At 37.1% G+C, this 27,056-nt stretch overlaps 2 protein-coding genes and 2 long non-coding RNA genes across 6 annotated transcripts in view; 2 read left to right on the top strand and 2 right to left on the bottom strand.

The window, feature by feature from the left end:
• Positions 1-4,287, bottom strand: part of b3gnt9 (UDP-GlcNAc:betaGal beta-1,3-N-acetylglucosaminyltransferase 9) — a 5,488-nt gene extending 1,201 nt beyond the window's left edge. The window contains exons 1-7 of one of the 2 annotated variants that reach the window (XM_058646296.1): positions 4,106-4,287; positions 2,892-2,987; positions 2,652-2,785; positions 2,463-2,582; positions 1,176-1,550; positions 785-1,026; positions 442-697 (exon numbers count right to left, since the gene is read on the bottom strand). In XM_058646296.1, coding sequence (XP_058502279.1) covers positions 442-697; positions 785-1,026; positions 1,176-1,550; positions 2,463-2,582; positions 2,652-2,765 — 1,107 coding nt within the window. In that variant the 5' untranslated portion in view covers positions 2,766-2,785; positions 2,892-2,987; positions 4,106-4,287. Of the gene's footprint in view, positions 1-441; positions 698-784; positions 1,027-1,175; positions 1,551-2,462; positions 2,583-2,651; positions 2,988-4,105 lie in introns of both variants that reach the window. The other variant, XM_058646295.1, reaches the window with a different exon arrangement.
• Positions 3,589-5,870, top strand: LOC131470457 (uncharacterized). Its single transcript, XR_009241890.1, has 3 exons — positions 3,589-3,722; positions 3,901-4,031; positions 5,796-5,870. It is a non-coding gene; the product is annotated as an uncharacterized LOC131470457 (long non-coding RNA).
• On the bottom strand, positions 4,978-27,056 carry bbs2 (Bardet-Biedl syndrome 2). 2 transcript variants are annotated; one of them, XM_058646294.1, is made up of 18 exons: positions 26,931-27,046; positions 12,360-12,481; positions 11,562-11,789; positions 11,335-11,460; positions 10,833-10,895; positions 10,572-10,649; positions 10,361-10,465; positions 9,911-9,997; positions 9,678-9,813; positions 9,445-9,584; positions 9,207-9,336; positions 8,954-9,125; positions 8,308-8,437; positions 8,083-8,202; positions 7,607-7,744; positions 7,087-7,199; positions 6,479-6,627; positions 4,978-5,898 (listed from the first exon to the last, which is right to left on the bottom strand). In XM_058646294.1, exons 2-18 carry the CDS (start codon positions 12,474-12,476, stop codon positions 5,792-5,794), a joined length of 2,139 nt encoding a protein of 712 aa, XP_058502277.1. In that variant the 5' UTR covers positions 12,477-12,481; positions 26,931-27,046; the 3' UTR covers positions 4,978-5,791. The 2 variants fall into 2 exon arrangements, with proteins under 2 accessions (XP_058502277.1, XP_058502276.1); XM_058646293.1 differs by having other exon boundaries at positions 4,979-5,898; positions 12,360-12,493; positions 26,931-27,056.
• LOC131470456 (uncharacterized) lies at positions 6,087-15,654 on the top strand. The gene is made up of 3 exons (XR_009241889.1): positions 6,087-6,172; positions 8,296-8,460; positions 15,282-15,654. It is a non-coding gene; the product is annotated as an uncharacterized LOC131470456 (long non-coding RNA).

Genomic DNA, 27,056 nt, shown 5'->3' with positions numbered 1-27,056 from the left:
TATTGCTTGTTTCTCTTTTATTGTCCTTTATTTGACAGGACAGTGAAGCAAAGGACCAGGAGAGGAATTAAATGAAGAAACCGTGTGGAATAAAGAGGATAAATTGAAGAAACGGCTCTCCTTCTGAAGTAAGTTCTGCTTGACGCTGGAGTTGAGACGTGGCCAGATTCTGCAGTTACTGAGCACAGTGAGATAATTGTATAATTTATCACGTTATAATGAGGTCATTCATTTCACAATATGAGGTTATAGTTGGCTATTAAAATCACATCTGTTAATCTCTCACACTGCCGGATAATTTGGCCAGATAATCTGTCCAAATCAGCCTAAAATCTGAAGCGGAAGAGCCAGATCGGGACCAAAATCGGGCCAATTATCCCCTAGAGTAGGGCGGGGCTTAACTCTTACCCATTGACACGTCCTTTTCTACATTTTTGTTACCTGTTGACACGCAGAGCTGAGTCTGCGAGCTGTATGTCCCGACATGACGAATCCTCCTCCTCCGGCGTAGTTGGGGTACAAACCTCCTCCGTACACAATCTCGGGCACGTAATACTTGGAACTGCGCCGGCGAATGGGTTTAGCGTGGATGATAATGTCCCCGACAAACAGATCTTTATCTGGCTTTTGGCCGTGTAACATCTCTAAAATGTTCTCCACATTCACGTACACGTCCGTGTCACCTTTAAAGATGAACCTGTGTGACAGCGAGAGAAACAGGAAAAGTGTCAAAGTACGAGTCACAGGTTTATAATCCCAGTATTTTTATTTTATGAATACTGACTTGACATGAGGACAGCTGCTGTTGACCCATTCCAGAAAGTGTGTTTCCTTCAGCGTCAGGTTGAAGAACGTGTCTTCAAAGTCCCAGAGCAGGATATCTTGAAACGTTTGACTCTCATACGTCAGGAGTCGATCCCACAGAGGCAGAGAACTCCGATTCCTGGGAACGCCGAGCAGGAAAACTGTCCGGATGGACACGCCGTCATGGAAATGTCTCTCCTTACCCCATGTCCGACGCACCACCTGTGAGAGGAAATGATTCAGGAGCAAGAAACAAGGGTGGAGTCGTTTTCTTTAAGAAAATGAGGATTCAAAAAATACCAAATAGAAAGAAATAAGGGTTTAAATTCTCTGTGTTCATCTTAAATTCTGGGATTAAAGTCGGTGATTACCTGGCGTTTATCAAAATCTGCAGCAACAGATTTGACTGCAATGAGCATGTGGAGAGCAGGAGTGGATCCCGTTTCATCCCTGCCTCTTCCTCCTCCTCCTCCTCCTCCCTCTTCTCCTCTGATGTGACATTTCTCTGGCTGATCTATGAGCAGCTGAAAGTTTCTGTTGTCCTTTTCTCTCAGGTAACCCTCAAAGTCAAACGGTGGCCTCGTGGGCAGAGGTTTGCCAGCGGCCTTGGTCGGCACAAGATTCTTCCGTCGGGACTTAGATTTCCCCTTAGATTTCCCCTTAGATTTGGACTTGGCCTGAGGAGGTTTGGTGTTGGACTCGGGCTTACAGGCAGGCAGCTGTGGCGCTGGAGGGCTGGATGGTTCCTGGAATGTGAGACAGGGGACAGAGGACATTCATTTTTTTTAAAAAAAGGGAATGTTTGCTGGATGATCAGTGGCCGTCACTGTAGCTGGAGCAAACACAGCACAATGAAAACAGACTTTTAATGCCTTCTTAGTCTATTTATAAGTAATTCTAGCTTTTTGGGTCTCTGGTTATTTCACTACTAAAGCTGTAACTTTTAAATATAAACACATGTCAGTTACAGCCATAGCAATGCCAAATCTGCACCTCACAGCTTAACATAAGTTAACAAAAAAACTGGAGAAGACTCTGTGTGTGTGTGTGTGTGTGTGTGTGTATTTATATCTTTGTGAGGTCCGAAAAAAAAACATACAAATCTATCTTTGAAAGAACATTTTGATGTTGTGGGGACATTTTCTCTGGGCCCCATAACTTTAGAGGGACCTGATTTTAGGGTTTATGTTAGGGTAAGGGTTAGGCACTTAGTTATGATGGTTGATCCAATCCAATCCAGTCCAACTTTATTCGTAAAGCATTTTAGAACAACCACAGTGGACCAAAGTACTGCACAGAATAATAAATAAAAGACATTAAAAGCTAAAATACGTCTAAAAAAACAACTAAAAGTTGTTAAAAGACATAAAACATGGGTAAAAATAACAGCCATACAATGAAACATAAGGAAACTGAAATAAAATAACGTCAACAACTTAAGTTTTTTTAAAGGCCAATGAGAAGAGATGAGTTTTAAGAAGAGATTCGGGTAAGGGGCTAGGGAACGCACTAGAACTTTAACTATGGACCATACCAGTCATTCCCAAACTTCTAAAAATCACCTACAGCCCACCAAAACTTTAAATCAGGCCGAGAACTTTTTAAAGTAGCCTCGTTCTTGCATACATGATCAAGAAGGGACTTAGATCAGGTCATACCCCCGGAGACTTCTGGTCCACTTTGCTCCCACTGGCTCCCAGCAGGGTCCGACTGGAGCTGGTAGAGCCGTGAATCTCCAGCTTCCACAGAGGTTTGTCCCACCCAGAGGAGAGCATGACCTGGAACCATGGGTGAGGTCATTGATGATGAACTCATACCGTACATAGAGATTCTATGACCTACAGTACCTGTCGGGCGTAGAGAAGCAGACAGAACAGGACGAGCAGCATCACTGTGCACAGCACATCTCCCTTCACATGGAGAATCCTCCTCATCATCACCACCTTCCTCAGCAGCCTCATGGTAGTGAACAGTCCTGACGCTTCATGAAGACATTCAGGACAGATGTTTATCAGTCAGATTTGAGTTTGCAGTGAGGAAATCAGATGATTTTTCTTCATCTTCTTGGCTGAGGTGTGAAGAATCACCTCCTCTCACATGATTATGACAGGGCTTAAAGTGCAAATCACTTATGTGACTGGAAGGATGTCCATCGACTGTGTCCTCCTCGTCTCCCCAGGCACCTGCAGAACAGCATTAGTGAAGCTCAGGAGTGTTTTTCAAGTGCGGTTGTATGGAAAATATAAAAAGAGCAAGGAAACTTTACAAAAGGCCCCCATTTTATTTCTCAATCTCAATTGATTATCACTGAAAATCAAGTTATTTGTCTGTTTTTGATATTTATAGGTTCATTTCAACACTTTTATGTTGAAATTCTGTGACATATCATCACAGAAGTTATTTTTGGCCCCATCCAGACCAGCTTCTCAGTGGCCCCCAGGTCATTTGAGCTTGAGACCCCTGATGTAAACCGCTCTCTCTCCCGTACAAAAGTCCATAGAGAAAATCAGCGATTTTAAATCATGGCACACAGATGTTGTTGATCCACTGCTGCCTCCATCAGTACTTTCTAGAATGTCATTTTTGCAAACTTTGGTGTTTCAAATCCTGCTTTCAGCTTTACCTTAATGACACAGACTTACAAAACAAGACTGCAGTAGGACAGCAACTTTCATATCACCATGAGCTAAAAACAGAAAAATCTAATTTTCTAGAGTGACTAAAATCTGTTTTTAATCTGTTTCTATTTTAACACTGGCATGTTCTTTTGAAGGTAGCCTTAACTCCAAATAACCCCTGGAAATGATCTGTCTGTGTTGCTCCCCTCTGGCAAGAGGCTGCGGTCCATCAGGACCAAAACAAATCGACACTAAAAGCAGTTTTTTCCTTGCTGCAGCTGATCTATTCAACAAGAGAAGGTAATCATCTGCCATCTCTGATTACATACTTTAACCATAATGATTCTTATTCCATATTTCACTGACATTTGTTACTTTCTGTCTGACATAAAAAAAAAAGTTGTAATGTGGCTTTAACTTTGAAACAGCAGCTATATTTAAGCCTCTCTGTGGTTAAATCAATTTATTTTGTCTTAAGGAAAAAAGTTGCCCCTTCAATAACCTGATCCAGGTGTTTGAGGGTCACACATTCCTGTGTGTCAAAGGTCAAGAAAAAGCAGGGTTACATCACTTTCCACATAGATGATAATCCATGCAGTGAACATGCAGGTAAGGTGACATGTAAATGCATGTAATGTGTCAGGTTTGTGTCGTATTTAAAAGCAAAATGCATTAAAACGTACCAGACAAGAGGAGGAGGAGGTCAAAGTGAAAACATCTGTGCAGCTGCAGCGGAGGCTCTGCTCCACTGTGTTCCCTCTGTGCTCTAACACACCAACTCAAGTGGAAACTTACAAAGTTTCTTTAAAATCCAGGGAGAAAAAGACGAAAAAGGGAGTTTTGAAGTCCGTGAAGATAAAACAGCCTGTGACGTGAAGATAAAACAGCCTGTGAGATTCCACACAAGCGTCTGCGCTCATGACGCATTCAAGTACTGTGGGAAATACCAGCATCACAAAGTTGTCTGGTGAATACAAACACATCTGGCGTTTTACGGATAGAATAAACTACTTGGTGAGTTATTGTACTTATCAAAGTTTTTACATACCCGCATAACCAGCAAAACAAAACGATAAAATGCACAGAACATGACGATTTTTTTTACACGTAAGCTAGCGTTTGAATACGCAGCTAGCACGTGAACAGGGGCGTTTCCAGAGAGTTTAGGGGCCTCGGGTAAAACGAGACCAAACCTCCAGAGAATGTTCATAAAAATATTTATTGACCCTACTTAATTTGTTCATAATCGCTGAAAAAACTTGATTTGCTATCACTGACCTTTAAAGGTAAATCTAAAAACACATTTATTTAATATTTATATTTTAATATTCAGTAGCATTAGGATTCAGTAGGAAACCAGTCAAAACAACGAGCTTGTAAGAAGCACTTGAATGCAGCATAGTCTTCTTCTTTTTTTAGTTAACCACGTGATTTAAGCTGAGCAGGCAGATGCCAACACAGCAAACACGTAGAATGGAAAAGAAAAGAAAAGAAACTGTGTCATTCTTGTTATTGTTAATTGAGAGCATATTATTTGTGGTAAGATAATTAGACACACACAACTTTTGAAAACACATCCTTTAATAGTTTCTGTCACAAACACATTACATTTACACGCCCTGTTTTGATAACAGGTTAGACACACAGCATTGGTCCTCTGTGACATTCATTCATTCACTCGTTTAAAAAGGTTTTCTTTGGCTACAAACACCACACGAACACACAACAGCTGGAGGCGGAGAACGAGCCGTCTCTCAGAGCTCACAGAGGGACGACGAAGGGCACAACACCACATCTGGGAGGAAACGGCTCTGTCTCGCTCCAGCTGTGCTTTCTCTAAACATCACTGTGTGCGAGCTGAGTCTATGTATGTTCAGATCAATTCCTTTGAGGAAACACAGTCAGGATGACTTGTCCTAAACATTTTCTGCACAGTTGTGCAAACGTCAACGTAACTTTCCTTTCCTGTATGAGAATGGCAGAACGCTCTAAACAGTTGAGTCATTCCTACCTGCTGACTCCTACGTTAAAGTGCCTTATTTACTCACTAAGCTGAACTCCACAAAAACCATCTGCCCGACTGAGATGGATGGATGTTTTAACCGTTAAACTAAATCCGTGGTCAGCATTCCTAGTTTTATGAGCAAGCAGAATTTCAAGTGTAAAGGAGCTGGTGCCAATGTTGGTGCAAGGCTGTTGCTTAAAAGTGTAGTCATGAAAAAACAAAAGAAAGATGGATTAAGGCAACAACAATGTCCCCTTTCCAGTCCAAACATATTTCTTGTCCAAGGCTTTTCTGTGTTGGTGCTATGCTGAAGTTCATCACTTGTGCTTATTAATATCACCCTCTCTAAATGCTCTTTCCATCCTCAGGAGGATGCAGTGCCAGCTCTCATGATTCTGAAGAGCGAGTTGACGTTATTGCTTTTGATGGCGTCTCGGCAGGCGGATATCACTTGGTTCTTAGGCTTTCCCACTGAAGAGAGGGACGGACAGAGACAGAGATGATCAGGGAGACAAATGAAGGCTGACATTCGTTATTTTGAGATTTAACATTTTTTAACTGTTTGTTGCTGACATTTGTATTAATACCTTTTTTTCTTTTTAAAGCTACTGTAAACAATGTCATTTTTTGGAATAACCTCCAGTCTTTTGCTGCCATTGTGTCTCGTCAAAGCTTGATGGTGGACGTGCCTGATGTCTGATGCTCGAGGAAACACTGGGACGTTACCTGAGCTGTGTCTGGCATGGTAAGAGTTGCTAATGTTGCTGCAGTTGTGGAACATGGCAACTACCGTTCCAAAATAAACACATTTAACGTGCACCTGCGCTTCAATATTTGCGTGAGAAGATCTGATTGGCTGGAGCTTGTATCGCCCATGGAAAGCTGCGTTTTGTTATCAATAGTGCATTAAATCACCCGACTGAAAGTGAATGAAGAGTAAGTAATTACACATAATTGATCAGACTGCTTTATCTAATGTGCTCGGGCATTAAAACAGAAGTTGTAGTTGTTTCACACACACACTCACACACACACACACACACACACCTACCTCTGAGTCTACCTGCCCGCTGTATAGCCAGGTTGACAGACTTGAGACAGGCCAGCAGGGCATTGTGGTTGTTAGAGCGTATTTTATACTCATTGACGAGATCCCGGTTTAGATCGTACAACTCTCTGTAACGCTTCTTCATAACTGTCCTGAAGGATGCAGAGAAACAGGGCGAGAGAGTCAGTGTGTGCACAAAACGATCAGGAACAACTAACTTATGCTCTTTTGTGTCTTTGATACCAACTATTTTTATTCAGAAATCACAAATCTTTAGTTATTCTGCTGGTCCATACTGCTTTTGCATTGTTTATTCTAAAGTTACAACCGAGTCTCATGCAAGACTCATAGAATTATAGCATCATTGCAAGCACTACAAGACTAACTGTCTTCATTGTTCATATGGACCTGGAGATAATTCACTGAAAAAATAATTCAAAAAAAGATGCAAAAAAATCCTAATTTTGGAGTTTTTTGCAACCCAGCTGGACTTTTTTACAGCAGACATTTTGAAATGCCATCGTATGAAAATTGAATATTAATGACAGGAACACACATGCAGTGCCTTCCCACAGATGTTCAGCATGAATGTGAATGTTGCGGTAACTCACATGTGACACATGAGGCGAGCGTCCTCTGCTTGCACCAGCATGTTCCTGATGTAGTTGGAGTGGTCGGCCATAGCTGCAGTTAACTTCTGATGGACGGAGTGGAAATCATCCACCTGACAGTGAGACAGTCAACACCCGGTATTAATACTCGTTTAGATGCACGACCGTGATTCTGGTGAGCTTTATATCAGTCATCCACAGAGACTGGGTCGGAAGTTTCTTAAAAAGAAAATTCAAACAAACGAAAAGGGCATGGTTTTCTATTCAAAATAATATATAAATAAATAAAAAGTTAGAGAAATAACAGTAGAAATAGTCAGAAATGCAGAGTTCATGTGTAAAACAGAGACTCGTCAGCAATGTGGCAAAATATATTTTTCAAGCCCTTTTTTTCATGAAACTGAACTCAAACTATACAGAATTTGTTCTCTTTTTTGATAAAAAGTTACATATATGTGCCTCTTGTCAAAAGCTTTTTACACAGACACTTCTAAAGACCTCAGTCCAAATAGAGCCAGACCTCAGTGAGTGTAGTGCGCAGCTCTTCAAAGTATTCGGGGAAGTCTGCTTCTGACGACAGGTCCTCTATTGCCAGGAAGGAGGCCAGTGATTGGACCAGATCTCCTGCCAGGTCAATGTCATCTGTTCTCAGAGTGATCTGATTGGACAAATAAGGAATTTTATTTATGTACCTGAGGAACTTGAGTTGATTTCATGGCTGTGGGCTATTGTGACAATGTGCAGATACACAGATCAGTAGAGTGCAGGAGTAGCAAAAGTCAATGGTGGATGTTAACTGTTCATTTCTTGTCCACAGGCTGGCTTGATTTCTGTTCAGACTGAAAGGAAATGCAGTTTTCATGTACACTCTTATTTTCAAGTAAACCTCCTTAAGTTTCTTGGTATTTCCTTATTTTGTGAACATAAGTTTACATTGATTCTCTTGTTAATTGTTATGAAAAGGTGTTTAAATCTAACTGTGTGTTAAGTGTGTACCTGTCCATTGCTGGCCATGCTGATGGACAAGTGTCCCCCTCCTCTTAACGAATTAAAGGTCACATCAGGACTGTCCACTCCCTTTGGAAGCAGGAAGTTCTGATTCAGCCACATCACCACCTGCACTCACACACAAGAAAGCACCAAGTTATTGTCTTCACTGCATGGAGCTGATCACTCTTTAATGTTTTTCTTTTTCTTTCTATCACAAAGGTGACAGTCTACCCGCTGTGGTCGGTCACTGATGCTGAAGGTGACCCTTCCGTTGGGCGGAACTTCAGAGGAGTCAAAACTGATGTCATACATGGAGAACCGAGGCAGGTGACGAGTGATTTCAAACACGTGGAACTGTGTGCTGGAGGGGACAAAAACCATGAGGTTTGTTAAATGTATTCAAATAACTCCATATCAACTTTACACTGGAGTGTTTGCACATATCTGGCTCCACTTGAACTTGAAGTGGTGGTGTGTTCTCCTATCACATCACGGTTTTCTGACACATGTGTTCTTTTTGTTTATGTCCCATTAAACCTTTCTATTTCCAGCTGAATTATGATAAACAGGCGTGCCTCTCATCTGGCTGCTGCATAAAGAGTAATAAGAGGATATTTGCATAAAGCTGAGCACTGTTGTTGCCTCACCAGAGCAAATAAGCAGAGTTGAGTAATGAGAATTTCCCCTCATCACTCATTCGCCAGATATTTTTTTGTTAAATGTCAAGCAAATGTTAAGCAAATGCAGATTTTCTCCTCCTCACACATTATACATATAACTGTGGTGTGACTGACCAAAAACACTAACCTTCTTGGTGTGGGTAAATAACCAAAATATCATTCCTTTTACGAGATCAGAAGACTTGCACATATCCTACCTAGTTTTCCCTCCAACAAAGGCTTTAATGTGCAGGTCCACTGGTATGTCTTTTGGCGGTACGATGGGAACTCTGACACAACCGAACAGGTTTTGGACACTGGGGTGGACAACATGACTCTCACCCTCAAATATTCCCTCTGCAAAGATGAGCACTGCCCGAATTATCGTCTCTGTACATGACGTAGGAGAGATGTAGGGATTAGTCGTATTTCACATGCTTCAACTTCTCAATTTACAACAGACAGTTTTACCATTTGGTGTTGAAATGCTGAGTTCTACATGAGCCCTCTGGGCTTCCGTTGCGGGTTTCACTGACAGTGCTGTCTGGAGTTGAGTGTTGGCTGGTATTACCCCCACCCCACTGTTCGTTTCTGACACCCCCTGAAACAATATGATCATTTTTTACTGAGGTTAGTACATAGGGGCTGGTTAGATCAAAATTGGAGATGATAACATGGACCTAACACTTGTACATATCCATGTATATACCTTAGCGTTCTCATCATAGTTCCGTAGCTCAAGCAGCAGATTCTGCCTGCGATGGCTGAGCTCTCGGATGAGATCTTGTTCAGCACTGGTGTCCATGAGGTTCCCTTTCAGGTCCTTACTGGCTGGCAGGTAACCACGGACTACAGGACACAGACACCGACATCAAATCAAACATCCTAGAGTCTAGATTTAAAAGGACCTTGCGTCTCCATATGTCCTCTGACACGACGTACCCTCTCCTTCTATGGACGTGCAGATGAGTTGCTTCTGTCCGTCCAACCTGTAGTCCCCCTCCACCACTCCTGCCACTGAAGAGGAGAGGTTGTCCTTGAAAATGACCTCTCCTGTGCGGTCGCTGCGTGCATCAATCTGCAACAACGTAAGAACACAGCTGAAAAAAACGAATCCACAGAAATATAATGAACATAAGTGTGTAAGACTGTTTTTAGATGAGCTTTGTGCTGACCTTCCCGTTTGACCATCCAGTGATAAGCTCCACAACCCCATCGGCATTCAGATCAAAGGCGTGGATGCTCATTGCATGATTCTTAGACTGAGTGGGATTAGAAAATACATTAGCAATATGGAATAGCAAATGGAGACTTTAGTTACATTCAGTGAGTATTTATAGGTAAAATGGGGAGTAAATAACTGACTAAGAAGCTTCTTCAGTTCTGACCAACTAGAGGACAGGAGACTGGAGACTGTTTTTTCCACCAGTTAGTCAGAACTGAAAAAGCTTCTTGGTGAAATGGCTTAAGCCTAAATCATGCAAGTCAAGTTACCTACAGCTAACCAATGCAGATGACTATAACCTGGACTGAGAACCTTCACAGACACAGTTAAAGGTAAATGTTGCCCAAATCCAAGTCAGATTTCAGATTCATGTACTGGGAAAACAATATCACCGTGGTACCTTGATCCTCCAGTAGCGGGCAGTGCGGTCATAGACTCCAACAGTCCCATTAGCAAGGGCGTAGCCGAACCTGCTGCCATGCATGTGGCACAGTGATGTTACAGTCTGTAAGTAAGAGAGAGATGGAGAGAGCACATGTCACTACAAGTGCAATGATCCTTAATTATTTTCAAAGGCAGGGTCAATTTTGTTCTTTAGTCAACCCATTTACCTCATTTTCAGTCATCTCAGAGACAAGCTCATCCTCTTTGAAAACTCTGATATCAAAGTCCTCAGATCCCACCAGGAGCTGGACACACAATGCAAAATATGAATTAACTATTTATCATAATGAGAACAAACAAATCTTTCATGTAACTCATTTATTTAGTCCTGAGAGAACAGTGACCAGTGAGTCACTGAAAAGAGAAGTCAGAGAGGAGGAGGTCAAGCATTAAACTCTGCCTTTAACTGCCTTTTAGTTGGGTCTTACCTCATTTTTGCCGTCCCCAGTGAAGTCACAGAGCACAAGAGATCGGACATTATCTCCAGTTACCTAAAAACAACATAGTTCATCATGATTGAACCGCACAGAAATGTTGATCGGAGCCTGAAAAGCTCAGCATAATTGAATTATTGCAGTTGTGCAATTTTGCCTAATAAAATAGAAATGGATAACAAGAATCTGTCTAGTATTTGGCGAGCAAATTATATGAGGCACAAAAATGTGCACATAATGGTTAAAGTATTGTTTAGAGGTCTGCTCGAGAAAGTAAAGTAAATATCTTTTTTATTAGTCATATCTTATGTGGACCTGAGAGCAAAGAAACTTCAGGTCTTGAGAGTAACTGTTTTAGTAATTAAGTTGAATAATTATACTTTAATCAGGCACACTAAAAGTGGAGCAGCTGAGGATGAGTTTGACTAGTAAGACTTGATGAAACACTACTTTTATGTAAGACAAAAAAACTATATGTAGACTTCTCTGTACTTACTGTCCAGAATTGGTCATTGCCTTCATAGTCAAAACCTTGCAAGGCACAGTTTCCTCCAATGATGGCAAGAGGAGAAGCAATGTCTCCAAGTTTGCCCAACACGATGGCGTTGGCCCCATCGGTTACCTGCAAGCACACACAGAAGAAACAAACAAGACAGCTGTTAAAAGCCCTGTGTACTCCTTCATGATATAGAATCACGCCAAAGTTAGTCCCGCCCCACTTACCTCTCTGTAGAATACATCAGCATTGTCATGAACATCGTAGGCCAGGAGATTCGTTTGGGATCCCACTAGCAGTGTGTCCCCTGCAGTGTTTGGACCGAGCTTTCCCGCAGTCAAACAACTGACCGCCTGGTTGATGTTGAGAAGCGAGATGTCAGAGTCCTGGGTGCTCTGGCTCAGCCGGTGAGCCACAGGTCTCTGACCACGGGCATGAGGATTGTGGATAAATACCTTTTTAAGAGAGAGAGAAGTGAGATGAGGGCATGAACGAAGAAACATGTGACAGAATATGGGCAACTTTCTTGCATTTAATAGGTCATTTGACAGTAGAGTCCTTTGATTGAACTAGACTTACTCACCAAAACCTGGTAATATTCATTACTAACTATGTGATTATATTTATGAATATGTGTGTGCTTGTATGTATAAAGTTGTTTCTTTTCTCTTTTTCAATTATGTATACATGGATGTGTATAACCACTATGTATAATTAATAACACCTTGAGTAACCTTGCACCTTCACACCTTGTTGCACCTTTTTAGCTGAAACTGTTGTGTGGGGGGTGTTAAGTGTTGAGTTTTATATTCAATAATCAATAAATATTTGGGGAAAAAGATGCAGGGAATACAAATTGGGAATTTGAAGATTTACAGCTAGCTACCGGGGGAGAATGTGAAATTCCTCTGACAGCAACCACGTTGTCAAGCTTATGCTATGACATTTAAGGTCATTATGAGTTGTTTTTTTGTTTTTTTCTAAATTATGGTGGAAGTTGGAACAGAGATTTTTTTCCCCCTCACCTTTCCAGCCTGTGTGGCTGCAGTAAGACATGGGTGGAGTCCGTCAAACTTCCCAATTGTCACCATGCGAGGATTGATCTTGTGGTTCAACTTCAAAGTAAATATGGGGACCAGCATGTTGCCTTTTGGATTCCCTTAAAAAAGCCAACAAGACACAGAGAAAACAGGAAAAATAAAGCATGTGATAAATATTGTCTTTTTGGATAGTAATGATAAAATGGTAATTTTACTCTGATGTTGTAAAAACAAGTAAGACATGTAGTGGCCAAAAGATATTGTGAACCTTGACCCTTGGTTAAGACAGGCAGCAAATTAGCTGACTATAAAAACTTTGCTTAAGGTGAACATTTATGCTCCATGCTTAAGGTAAGGAATTGAATTATAACAGTAACTAGAAAATTCCGCGGCAAAATTTCAAGCGTGCCTGCTTCTTGCTGCCGATTTTGGGTGGATTGAACCTTAAAAACATGAAGCTTTTAGAGTGGGGGTTTCCAAACTTTTTTTAACAAGGGCCAGATTTGATAATGTGAAGATGTTCGGGGACCAATGGGCACACCTTTTTTTTTAACAGTAACTTTTACATACAAATGCATGTCGTCTAAATATGACATTTTTGTCAAATTTTGGACTTCAGACTAAACTATGACATTTTTGTCAAATTTTGGATGACATACTAAACTACAACATTTTGGTGACTTTTTGAAAGACATACCAAACTATGACATTTTTGTCTCATTTTGGACGACATCCCAAACTTTGACATTTTTGTCTTATTTTGGCATAATACTAAACTATGACATTTTTTACAAATTTTGGACTACAGACTAAACTATGACATTTTTGTCTCATTTTAGACGACATACTAAACTATGTCATTTTTGACAAATTTTGGACGATATACTAAACTATGACATTTTTTACAAATTTTGGACTACAGACTAAACTATGACATTTTTGTCTCATTTTGGACGACATACTAAACTATGTAATTTTTGACAAATTTTGGACGATATACTAAACTATGACATTTTTGTCTCATTTTGGATGACATACTAAACTATGACATTTTTGTCTCATTTTGGACGACATACTAAACTATGTAATTTTTGACAAATTTTGGACGATATACTAAACTATGAAATTTTTGTCTCATTTTGGACGACATACTAAACTATGTAATTTTTGACAAATTTTGGACGATATACTAAACTATGAAATTTTTTACAAATTTTGGACTACAGACTAAACAATGACATTTTTGTCTCATTTTGGACAACATACTAAACTATGCCATTTTTGTCAAATTTTGGACGACATACTAAACTATAATATTTTGGTCAAATTTTGGACGACACACTAAACTATGACATTTTTGACAAATTTTGGACTACAGACTAAACTATGACATTTTTGTCAAAATTTGGATGACATACTTAACTATGAAATTTTGGTGACTTTTTGAAAGTGATACCAAACTATGACATTTTTGTTTCATTTTGGACAACATTCAAAACTATGACATTTTTGTCAAATTTTGGATGACATACTTAACTATGCCATTTTTGTGAAACTTTGGACGACATTCTAAACTATGACATTTTAGTCAAATTTTGGAGGACATACTAAACTATGACGTTTTGGTGACTTTTTGGACGACATACTTAACTATGACATTTTGGTGACTTTTTGAAAGACATACTAACTATGACATTTTCGTCTCATTTTGGACGACATACTAAACTATGACATTTTTGTCTCATTTGGGACGACATTCTAAACTATGACATTTTTGTCAAATTTTGGATGACATACTCAACTATGACATTTTGGTGACTTTTTGAAAGACATACTAAACTATGACATTTTTGTTTCATTTTGGACGACATACTAAACGATGACATTTTTGATACATTTTGGACGATATACTAAACTATGACATTTTTGTCAAATTTTGGATGACATACTAAACTATGACATTTTGGTGACTTTTTGGACGACATACTAAACTATGACATTTTGTCAAATTAAGGACAACATAGGTATGTGTTACCCATACCTTACTTAACTTTGTTTTTTCATCATGTTCTATACAATAACATTTTGGTGTGTCAAAGAAGTCTTGTGTTTAAAAACACAATCTGTTTTAGTAAGGCATGGGAGCGACAGAGAGAACATACAAAATATACCATACAAGATCCCAGACCTGGAATCTAACACAGCACTTTATTACGACAACAGTGGTGACAATTACTAACCACTACAACACCATGCCACTCATTTCTTACAGTCGAATGTCTTAAATGACATAAAAATGTCATAGCTTAGTATGTCATCCAAAAAGTCACCAAAATTTGACAAAAAAGTAATAGGTTAGTGTGTCGTCCAAAATGTGACAAAAAAGTCATACTTTAGTATGACGTCCAAAATGTGACAAAAAATCATTGGTGAGTATGTTGTGAAAAAAAGTCATACTTTTTGACTTTTGTTGTTCAAAATGTGACAAAAAAGTCATAGTTCAGTAAGTGGTCCAAAATGTGACAAAAAAGTCATATGTTAGTACGTCGTCCAAAATGTGCCAAAAAAGGCATAGGTTAGTATGTCGTCCAAAATGTGACAAAAAAGTCATACTTTAGTATGACGTCCAAAATGTGACAAAAAATCATTGGTGAGTATGTTGTGAAAAAAAGTCATACTTTAGTATGTTGTTCAAAATGTGACAAAAAAGTCATAGTTCAGTAAGTGGTCCAAAATGTGACAAAAAAGTCATAGGTTAGTACGTCGTCCAAAATGTGACAAAAAAGGCATAGGTTAGTATGTCGTCCAAAATGTGACAAAAAAGTCATACTTTAGTATGTCGTTGTTACAGCAGCACCAATAAGAGAGCCTGTCTGATTGCCAATTCTGTGTGCTAATTGCCCTCAGGAGAGTTGAATCCTGGATTGGTGGCTGCCGACCCTGCCCACGGAGAGTATTGGCTGTGCAGGAGGATCCATGATATTTGAACCAGGGACAGCCAGCGTTCGCCCTCTCTCCCTCGCCTCAACCAGCAACTTTTTGTCATCTAGATGGTTATGAGAAATCTTGTGCATAGTAGGGGTGGGCTGCCATTTCTTATGATCCTGTTTTCTCCTGTTTATGTTAGCTTAAGAAGATTAGAATTGTGTTTTGGTTTGGCATAGGAGTAGGGTTTTGTTTGATACTTAGGGAACGTTTTCTTTGTTGTTTTGGCCTTGGTGCACCCTGAAGCTATTTTCTTTCATTTTGTAAGACATTGTGAAGAGTCATATAATAAATATACTTTTGTCATTTACCTCTTCGCCTTGTGGCTACTTGGGACATGGGAGTGGTAACCAAACCTTTCATGTTACGCCCACCTACCCCTAGACCGGGCTTAACAATCATCCAAAATGTGACAAAAACACATACTTAAGTATATCGTCCAAAATGTGACAAAAAAGTCATACTTTAGTATGTCGTCCAAAATGTGACAAAAACGTCATAGGTTAGTATGTCGTCCAAAATGTGACAAAAAATTCATAGTTTAGTATGTCGTCCAAAATGTGACAAAAACGTAATAGGTTAGTATGTCGTCCAAAATGTGACAAAAAAGTCATAGTATAGTATGTCGTCCAAATGTGGCAAAAAAGTCATAGTATAGTATGTCGTCCAAATGTGGCAAAAAAGTCATAGGTTAGTATGTCGTCCAAAATGTGACAAAAAATTCATAAGTTAGTAAGACGTCCAAAATGTGACAAAAAATTCATAGGTTAGTAAGACGTCCAAAATGTGGCAAAAAAGTCATACTTTAGTATGTCGTCCAAAATTTGACAAAAAGTCATAGTATAGTAAGACGTCCAAAATATGACAAAAAAGTCTTAGGTTAGTACGTCGTCCAAAATGTGGCAAAAAAGTCATAGGTTAGTATGTCGTCCAAAATGTGACAAAAACGTCATACTTTAGTATGTCGTCCAAAATGTGACAAAAACGTCATAGGTTAGTATGTCGTCCAAAATGTGACAAAAAATTCATTGTTTAGTATGTCGTCCAAAATGTGACAAAAACGCAATAGGTTAGTATGTCGTCCAAAATGTGACAAAAAAGTCATAGTATAGTATGTCGTCCAAATGTGGCAAAAAAGTCATAGTATAGTATGTCGTCCAAATGTGGCAAAAAAGTCATAGGTTAGTATGTCGTCCAAAATGTGACAAAAAATTCATAAGTTAGTAAGACGTCCAAAATGTGACAAAAAATTCATAGGTTAGTAAGACGTCCAAAATGTGGCAAAAAAGTCATACTTTAGTATGTCGTCCAAAATTTGACAAAAAGTCATAGTATAGTAAGACGTCCAAAATATGACAAAAAAGTCTTAGGTTAGTACGTCGTCCAAAATGTGGCAAAAAAGTCATAGGTTAGTATGTCGTCCAAAATGTGACAAAAAAGTCATAGGTTAGTATGTCGTCCAAAATGTGACAAAAACGTCATACTTTAGTATGTCGTCCAAAATGTGACAAAAAAGTCATAGGTTAGTATGTCGTCCAAAATGTGACAAAAAAGTCATACTTTAGTATGTCGTCCAAAATGTGACATAAACGTCATACTTTTTAGTATGTCGTCCAAAATGTGGCAAAAAAGTCATAGGTTAGTATATCGTCCAAAATGTGAAAAAAAAGTCATACTTTAGTATGTCGTCCAAAATGTGACAAAAAATTCATAGGTTAGTAAGACGTCCAAAATGAGACAAAAAGGTCATAGTATAGTAAGACGTCCAAAATGAGACACAAAAGTCATAGTATAGTATGTTGTCCAAAATGAGACAAAAATGTCATCGTTAAGTATGTCGTCCAAAATGAGGCAAAAATGTCATAGTATAGTAAGACGTCCAAAATGTGGCAAAAAAGTCATAGGTTAGTATGTCGTCCAAAATGTGACAAAAAAGTCATAGGTTAGTATGTCGTCCAAAATGTGACAAAAAAAGTCATAGTATAGTATGTTGTCCAAAATGAGACAAAAATGTCATAGTTTAGTATGTCGTCCAAAATGAGACAAAAATGTCATAGTATAGTATGTAGTCCAAAATGTGACCAAAACGTCATACTTTAGTATGTCGTCCAAAATGTGGCAAAAAAGTCATAGGTTAGTATGTCGTCCAAAATGTGGCTAAAAAGTCATACTTTAGTATGTCGTCCAAAATGTGACAAAAAATTCATAGGTTAGTAAGACGTCCAAAATGAGACAAAAAAGTCATAGTATAGTAAGACGTCCAAAATGAGACAAAAAAGTCATAGTATAGTATGTTGTCCAAAATGAGACAAAAATGTCATAGTTTAGTATGTCGTCCAAAATGAGACAAAAATGTCATAGTATAGTAAGACGTCCAAAATGTGGCAAAAAAGTCATAGGTTAGTATGTCGTCCAAAATGTGACAAAAAAGTCATAGGTTAGTATGTCGTCCAAAATGTGACAGAAAAAAGTTATAGTTTAGTATGTCGTCCAAAATGTGACAAAAAAGTCATAGGTTAGTATGTCGTCCAAAATGTGACAGAAAAAAGTTATAGTATAGTATGTTGTCCAAAATGAGACAAAAAAGTCATAGGTTAGTATGTCGTCCAAAATGTGACAAAAAAGTCATACTTTAGTATGTCGTCCAAAATGTGACCAAAACGTCATACTTTAGTATGTCTTCCAAAATGTAGCAAAAAAGTCATAGGTTAGTATGTCGTCCAAAATGTGAAAAAAAAGTCATACTTTAGTATGTCGTCCAAAATGTGACAAAAAATTCATAGGTTAGTAAGACGTCCAAAATGAGACAAAAAAGTCATAGTATAGTATGTCGTCCAAAATGTGACAAAAAAAGTCATAGTATAGTATGTTGTCCAAAATGAGACAAAAATGTCATAGTTTAGTATGTCGTCCAAAATGAGACAAAAATGTCATAGTATAGTAAGACGTCCAAAATGTGACAAAAAAGTCATAGGTTAGTATGTCGTCCAAAATGTGACAAAAAAGTCATACTTTAGTATGTCGTCCAAAATGTGACCAAAACGTCATACTTTAGTAAGACGTCCAAAATGAGACAAAAAAGTCATAGTATAGTAAGACGTCCAAAATGAGACAAAAATGTCATAGTATAGTAAGACGTCCAAAATGAGACAAAAAAGTCATAGGTTAGTATGTCGTCCAAAATGTGACAAAAAAGTCATACTTTAGTATGTCGTCCAAAATGTGACCAAAACGTCAATATTAGTATGTCGTCCAAAATGTGGCTAAAAAGTCATCGGTTAGTATGTCGTCCAAAATGTGACAAAAAAGTCATAGTATAGTATGTTGTCCAAAATGAGACAAAAATGTCATAGTTTAGTATGTCGTCCAAAATGAGACAAAAATGTCATATTATAGTAAGACGTCCAAAATGTGGCAAAAAAGTCATAGGTTAGTATGTCGTCCAAAATGTGACAAAAAAGTCATACTTTAGTATGTCGTCCAAAATGTGACCAAAACGTCATACTTTAGTATGTCGTCCAAAATGTGGCAAAAAAGTCATAGGTTAGTATGTCGTCCAAAATGTGAAAAAAAAGTCATACTTTAGTATGTCGTCCAAAATGTGACAAAAAATTCATAGGTTAGTAAGACGTCCAAAATGAGACAAAAAAGTCATAGTATAGTAAGACGTCCAAAATGAGACAAAAAAGTCATAGTATAGTAAGACGTCCAAAATGAGACAAAAATGTCATAGTATGTCGTCCAAAATGTGACAAAAAAGTCATAGGTTAGTACGTCGTCCAAAATGTGGCAAAAAAGTCATAGGTTAGTACGTCGTCCAAAATGTGGCAAAAAAGTCATAGGTTAGTATGTCGTCCAAAATGTGACAAAAAAGTCATAGGTTAGTATGTCGTCCAAAATGTGACAAAAAGTCATAGTATAGTAAGACGTCCAAAATGAGACAAAAAAGTCATAGTATAGTAAGACGTCCAAAATGAGACAAAAAAGTCATAGTATAGTATGTCGTCCAAAATGAGACAAAAATGTCATAGTTTAGTATGTCGTCCAAAATGAGGCAAAAAAGTCATAGTATAGTAAGACTCCAAAATGTGACAAAAATGTCATAGTATAGTATGTCGTCCAAAATGAGACAAAAATGTCATAGTTTAGTATGTCGTCCAAAATGAGGCAAAAAAGTCATAGTATAGTAAGACTCCAAAATGTGACAAAAAAGTCATAGGTTAGTACATCGTCCAAAATGTGGCAAAAAAGTCATAGGTTAGTATGTCGTCCAAAATGTGACAAAAATGTCATAGGTTAGTATGTCGTCCAAAATGTGACAAAAAGTCATAGTATCGTAAGACTCCAAAATGAGACAAAAATGTCATAGTAGAGTAAGACGTCCAAAATGTGGCAAAAAAGTCATAGGTTAGTATGTCGTCCAAAATGTGACAAAAATGTCATAGTATAGTAAGACGTCCAAAATGAGACAAAAAAGTCATAGTATAGTATGTCGTCCAAAATGAGGCAAAAAAGTCATAGGTTAGTATGTCGTCCAAAATGTGACAAAAAAGTCATAGGTTAGTACGTCATCCAAAATGTGGCAAAAAAGTCATAGGTTAGTACGTCATCCAAAATGTGGCAAAAAAGTCATAGGTTAGTATGTCGTCCAAAATGTGACAAAAAAGTCATACTTTAGTATGTCGTCCAAAATGTGACAAAAATGTCATAATTTAGTATGTCGTCCAAAAGGTGGCAAAAAAGTCATACTTTAGTATGTCGTCCAAAATGTGGCAAAAAAGTCATACTTTAGTATGTCGTCCAAAATGTGACAAAAAATTCATAGGTTAGTAAGACGTCCAAAATAAGACAAAAAAGTCATAGTATAGTAAGACGTCCAAAATGAGACAAAAATGTCATAGTATAGTAAGACGTCCAAAATAAAAAAAAAAGTCATAGGTTAGTATGTCGTCCAAAATGTGACAAAAAAGTCATAGGTTAGTATGTCGTCCAAAATGTGACAAAAATAAGTCATAGTATAGTATGTCGTCCAAAATGTGACAAAAAAGTCATAGGTTAGTATGTCGTCCAAAATGTGACAAAAAGTCATAGTATAGTAAGACGTCCAAAATGAGACAAAAAAGTCATAGTATAGTAAGACGTCCAAAATGAGACAAAAAAGTCATAGTTTAGTATGTCGTCCAAAATGTGGCAAAAAAGTCATAGGTTAGTATGTCGTCCAAAATGTGACAAAAATGTCATAGTATAGTAAGACGTCCAAAATGCGACAAAAAAGTCATAGTATAGTAAGACGTCCAAAATGAGACAAAAAAGTCATAGTTTAGTATGTCGTCCAAAATGTGGCAAAAAAGTCATAGGTTAGTATGTCGTCCAAAATGTGACAAAAAAGTCATAGGTTAGTACGTCGTCCAAAATGTGGCAAAAAAGTCATAGGTTAGTATGTCGTCCAAAATGTGACAAAAAAGTCATACTTTAGTATGTCGTCCAAAATGTGACAAAAATGTCATAATTTAGTATGTCGTCCAAAAGGTGGCAAAAAAGTCATACTTTAGTATGTCGTCCAAAATGTGGCAAAAAAGTCATACTTTAGTATGTCGTCCAAAATGTGACAAAAAATTCATAGGTTAGTAAGACGTCCAAAATAAGACAAAAAAGTCATAGTATAGTAAGACGTCCAAAATGAGACAAAAATGTCATAGTATAGTAAGACGTCCAAAATAAAAAAAAAAGTCATAGGTTAGTATGTCGTCCAAAATGTGACAAAAAAGTCATAGGTTAGTATGTCGTCCAAAATGTGACAAAAATAAGTCATAGTATAGTATGTCGTCCAAAATGTGACAAAAAAGTCATAGGTTAGTATGTCGTCCAAAATGTGACAAAAAGTCATAGTATAGTAAGACGTCCAAAATGAGACAAAAAAGTCATAGTATAGTAAGACGTCCAAAATGAGACAAAAAAGTCATAGTTTAGTATGTCGTCCAAAATGTGGCAAAAAAGTCATAGGTTAGTATGTCGTCCAAAATGTGACAAAAATGTCATAGTATAGTAAGACGTCCAAAATGCGACAAAAAAGTCATAGTATAGTAAGACGTCCAAAATGAGACAAAAAAGTCATAGTTTAGTATGTCGTCCAAAATGTGGCAAAAAAGTCATAGGTTAGTATGTCGTCCAAAATGTGACAAAAAAGTCATAGGTTAGTACGTCGTCCAAAATGTGGCAAAAAAGTCATAGGTTAGTATGTCGTCCAAAATGTGACAAAAAATTCATAGGTTAGTAAGACGTCCAAAATGAGACAAAAAAGTCATAATATAGTAAGATGTCCAAAATGAGACAAAAATGTCATAGGTTAGTATGTCGTCCAAAATGTGACAAAAAAGTCATAGGTTAGTATGTCGTCCAAAATGTGACAAAAAAAGTCATAGTATAGTATGTTGTCCAAAATGAGACAAAAATGTCATAGTTTAGTATGTCGTCCAAAATGTGACAAAAAAGTCATAGGTTAGTATGTCGTCCAAAATGTGACAAAAAGTCATAGTATAGTAAGACTTCCAATATAAAACAAAAAAGTCATACTTTAGTATGTCGTCCAAAATGTGGCAAAAAAGTCATAGGTTAGTATGTCGTCCAAAATGTGGCAAAAAAGTCATACTTTAGTATGTCGTCCAAAATGTGACAAAAGATTCATAGGTTAGTAAGACGTCCAAAATGAGACAAAAAAGTCATAGTATAGTATGTCGTCCAAAATGAGACAAAAATCTCATAGTTTAGTATGTTGTCGAAAATGTGACAAAAAAGTCATAGGTTAGTATGTCGTCCAAAATGAGACAAAAAAGTCATAGTATAGTAAGACGTCCAAAATGAGACAAAAAAGTCATAGTATAGTATGTCGTCCAAAATGAGACAAAAAAGTCATAGTATAGTATGTCTTCCAAAATGTGACAAAAAAGTCATAGGTTAGTATGTCGTCCAAAATGTGACAAAAAAGTCATACTTTAGTATGTCTTCCAAAATGTGACAAAAAAGTCATAGTATAGTATGTCGTCCAAAATGTGGCAAAAAAGTCATAGGTTAGTATGTCGTCCAAAATTAGACAAAAAGTCATAGTATAGTAAGACGTCCAAAATGAGAAAAAAAGTGTCATAGTATAGTAAGACGTCCAAAATGAGACAAAAAAGTCATAGGTTAGTATGTTGTCCAAAATGAGACAAAAATGTCATAGTATAGTATAACGTCCAAAATGAGACAAAAAGTCATAGTATAGTATGTTGTCCAAAATGAGACAAAAATGTCATAGTATAGTATGTCGTCCAAAATGAGACAAAAATGTCAAAGTATAGTAAGACGTACAAAATGAGACAAAAAAGTCATACTTTAGTATGTCGTCCAAAATGTGACAAAAACGTAATAGGTTAGTATGTCGTCCAAAATGTGACCAAAAACTCATAGTATAGTATGTCGTCCAAAATGTGGCAAAAAAGTCATAGGTTAGTATGTCGTCCAAAATGTGACAAAAAATTAATAGACGTCAAAAATGAGACAAAAATGTCATAGTATAGTAAGACTTCAAAAATGAGACAAAAATGTCATAGTTTAGTATGTCGTCCAAAATGTGACAAAAAAGTCATAGGTTAGTATGTCGTCCAAAATGTGACAAAAAAGTCATAGGTTAGTATGTCGTCCAAAATGTGACAAAAAAGTCATAGGTTAGTATGTCGTCCATAATGAGACTAAAAAGTCATAGTGAAGTATGTTGTCCAAAATGAGACAAAAGTCATAGTATATTAAGACGTCCAAAATGAGACAAAAATGTCAAAGTATAGTAAGACGTACAAAATGAGACAAAAATGTCATAGTATAGTATGTTGTCCAAAATGAGACAAAAAAGTCATACTTTAGTATGTCGTCCAAAATGTGACAAAAACGTAATAGGTTAGTATGTCGTCCAAAATGTGACAAAAAAGTCATAGTATAGTATGTTGTCCAAAATGTGGCAAAAAAGTCATAGGTTAGTATGTCGTCCAAAATGTGACAAAAAAGTCATAGGTTAGTATGTCGTCCAAAATGTGACAAAAAGTCATACTTTAGTATGTTGTCCAAAATGAGACAAAAATGTCATAGTATAGTATAACGTCCAAAATGAGACAAAAAGTCATAGTATAGTATGTAGTCCAAAATGAGACAAAAATGTCATAGTATAGTATGTCGTCCAAAATGAGACAAAAATGTCAAAGTATAGTAAGACGTACAAAATGAGACAAAAAAGTCATACTTTAGTATGTCGTCCAAAATGTGACAAAAACGTAATAGGTTAGTATGTCGTCCAAAATGTGACAAAAAAGTCATAGTATAGTATGTCGTCCAAAATGTGGCAAAAAAGTCATGGGTTAGTATGTCGTCCAAAATGTGACAAAAAATTAATAGACGTCAAAAATGAGACAAAAATGTCATAGTATAGTAAGACTTCAAAAATGAGACAAAAATGTCATAGTTTAGTATGTCGTCCAAAATGTGACAAAAAAGTCCTAGTATAGTATGTCGTCCAAAATGTGACAAAAAAGTCATAGTATAGTATGTCGTCCAAAATGTGACAAAAAAGTCATAGGTTAGTATGTCGTCCATAATGAGACTAAAAAGTCATAGTGAAGTATGTTGTCCAAAATGAGACAAAAGTCATAGTATATTAAGACGTCCAAAATGAGACAAAAATGACAAAGTATAGTAAGACGTACAAAATGAGACAAAAATGTCATAGTATAGTATGTTGTCCAAAATGAGACAAAAAAGTCATACTTTAGTATGTCGTCCAAAATGTGACAAAAACGTAATAGGTTAGTATGTCGTCCAAAATGTGACAAAAAAGTCATAGTATAGTATGTTGTCCAAAATGTGGCAAAAAAGTCATAGGTTAGTATGTCGTCCAAAATGGGACAAAAAATTCATAGTATAGTATGTCGTCCAAAATGTGGCAAAAAAGTCATAGGTTAGTATGTCGTCCAAAATGTGACAAAAAATTAATAGACGTCAAAAATGAGACAAAAATGTCATAGTATAGTAAGACTTCAAAAATGAGACAAAAATGTCATAGTTTAGTATGTCGTCCAAAATGTGACAAAAAAGTCATAGTATAGTATGTCGTCCAAAATGTGACAAAAAAGTCATAGGTTAGTATGTCGTCCAAAATGTGACAAAAAAGTCATAGGTTAGTATGTCGTCCATAATGAGACTAAAAAGTCATAGTGAAGTATGTTGTCCAAAATGAGACAAAAGTCATAGTATATTAAGACGTCCAAAATGAGACAAAAATGTCAAAGTATAGTAAGACGTACAAAATGAGACAAAAATGTCATAGTATAGTATGTTGTCCAAAATGAGACAAAAAAGTCATACTTTAGTATGTCGTCCAAAATGTGACAAAAACGTAATAGGTTAGTATGTCGTCCAAAATGTGACAAAAAAGTCATAGTATAGTATGTTGTCCAAAATGTGGCAAAAAAGTCATAGGTTAGTATGTCGTCCAAAATGTGACAAAAAAGTCATAGGTTAGTATGTCGTCCAAAATGTGACAAAAAGTCATACTTTAGTACGTCGTCCAAAATGGGACAAAAAATTCATAAGTTAGTAAGACGTCCAAAATGTGACAAAAAATTAATAGGTTAGTAAGACGTACAAAATGAGACAAAAAAGTCATAGTATAGTATGTCGTCCAAAATGTGGCAAAAAAGTCATAGGTTAGTATGTCGTCCAAAATGTGACAAAAAAGTCATAGTATAGTATGTCGTCCAAAATGTGGCAAAAAAGTCATAGTATAGTATGTCGTCCAAAATGTGGCAAAAAAGTCATACTTTAGTATGTCGTCCAAAATGTGACAAAAAAGTCATAGGTTAGTATGTCGTCCAAAATGTGACAAAAAAGTCATTGTATAGTTGGGGTTAGAACTGCCAGGCAGGAGGTCTAGAGGAAGACCAAAGAGAAGGTTTATGGATGTAGTGAAAGAGGATGGAGGAGGTTGATTCGCTGTGGTGACTCCTGAAGGGAGCAGCCGAAAGGAAAAGAAAAGAAAGATACCAAATTTTGGACTACAGACTAAACTATGACATTTTAGACAGATTTTGGACCACAAACTAAACGATGACATTTTGGTGACTTTTTGGACGATATATTAAACTATGACATTTTTGTCAAATTTTGGACGACATACTAAACTACGAGAATTTGGTGACTTTTTGGACGAAATACTAAACTATGACGTGTTTGTCAAATTTTGGACGACAGACTAAACTATGACAGTTTTGTCAAATTTTTGGACGACATCCTAAACTATGACATTTCATAAAATCTGAAAATGTCCAAAAAAATATAAAACTTAAACTGTGCTTGTTGAAAAACCTTAATATGTATCAAACATTTCAGTTAGGTAAGAAAAGTCCCAAGTCTTGTGATCCGTTTAAAGTTTGAACCACGTCTCTATGTTAAAGTATGACGAGGCTCCAAACTGGGCTGAGTTGTGATAATTTCTTTGACCGTTTCCCAGTCATGTGCATGTTGAAATTATTCTGTTTTTTGGGATTTTTGTCGCCATGGTTACTCGAAATGCTTCTAAAAGAAGAAATGCAGAAGAATAACAAGAGATGCTTGTGCTGCAATGCATTCTAGTCAGAACTCCCTAGAGTTCTGACTAGTATATCTTGCAGCAGGAGGCACTAATAATACTTACAGTAACTTTTTTACAATATCCATTTCTTACTATCTTGCCGTTCTCATTTTTTTTTATTTTTAGAAGCCAAAAAAGTGCAGGAGGTGCAATTCAGTCACTGTAAATAAATCCCTGTCCACTGTCCCAACAACAAATAATTAAGGTAAATAATAAATAATTAAATAAATTAAAAAAACTCATTACTGCTTTATATGCAATTCCAGAATCCAAATCCAAACACAACATAGAAAAAATATTAAAAACATGACACTAATAAGATAATTTACAAAAGACACATTTACAGTGGCACAAAGGTAAGTTGTCAAAGTTTAAAAGCTTAAAAAAGTACTTGTATTGTACATTCCGTGTCAAATAACTTTGATACATAAGTCCAGTCAATTTAGACTTTGACTCAGGCAGTATATTAACAGGTGACTTTAACTTTTAACAACTTTGTTTATTTGTGGTTCAATAGTGGTTTTGTAGTACTTCACACACCACTGTAACCAAGTGGCCATGTGTGATTTTGCCTCACTAATGTAATTACAAGCTTTACCTCAGACATACAGGGGGCGACTTCTGTTGCCTAGCAACAGAGGGGAAGCTAAAGCTTTTCACCTGGCTAATCTCTCTATCGTTTACTGAGCAATAAGACAGATTGTAAAACAAAAAAGACACCGCATCGAGAGTCTTTGACATGTCGTGTACACAACCGTGATATAAATCGTTTGAAAGACATAAAATAGCCAACATTTAACTGAACTGCATTGCAAGTTTAGCTTAACTACACAGCGCGAAAGGCGTAAATGTTGTCAGAAATAAATATAAATATTAACGAGGCTAAAAAGACCAGGTCGCTTTTTTTATCGAAAACATACCAACTTGAGAAGAAGTCTGTCCTGCTGTCCTCTGCAAGTGTTTCTGGTTGAAGTTGATAAGCTAGCTAACGAGCTAGCTGAGTAGCGACAACACAGCGACAGATACAGTCAAGTAACTGTCAATGT

This window comes from Solea solea, chromosome 12, assembly GCF_958295425.1.
Source record: "Solea solea chromosome 12, fSolSol10.1, whole genome shotgun sequence".
Lineage (NCBI taxonomy): Eukaryota > Metazoa > Chordata > Actinopteri > Pleuronectiformes > Soleidae > Solea > Solea solea.
Note: the sequence above shows the minus strand (reverse complement) of the source record. Positions and strands in the feature narration are given on the sequence as shown.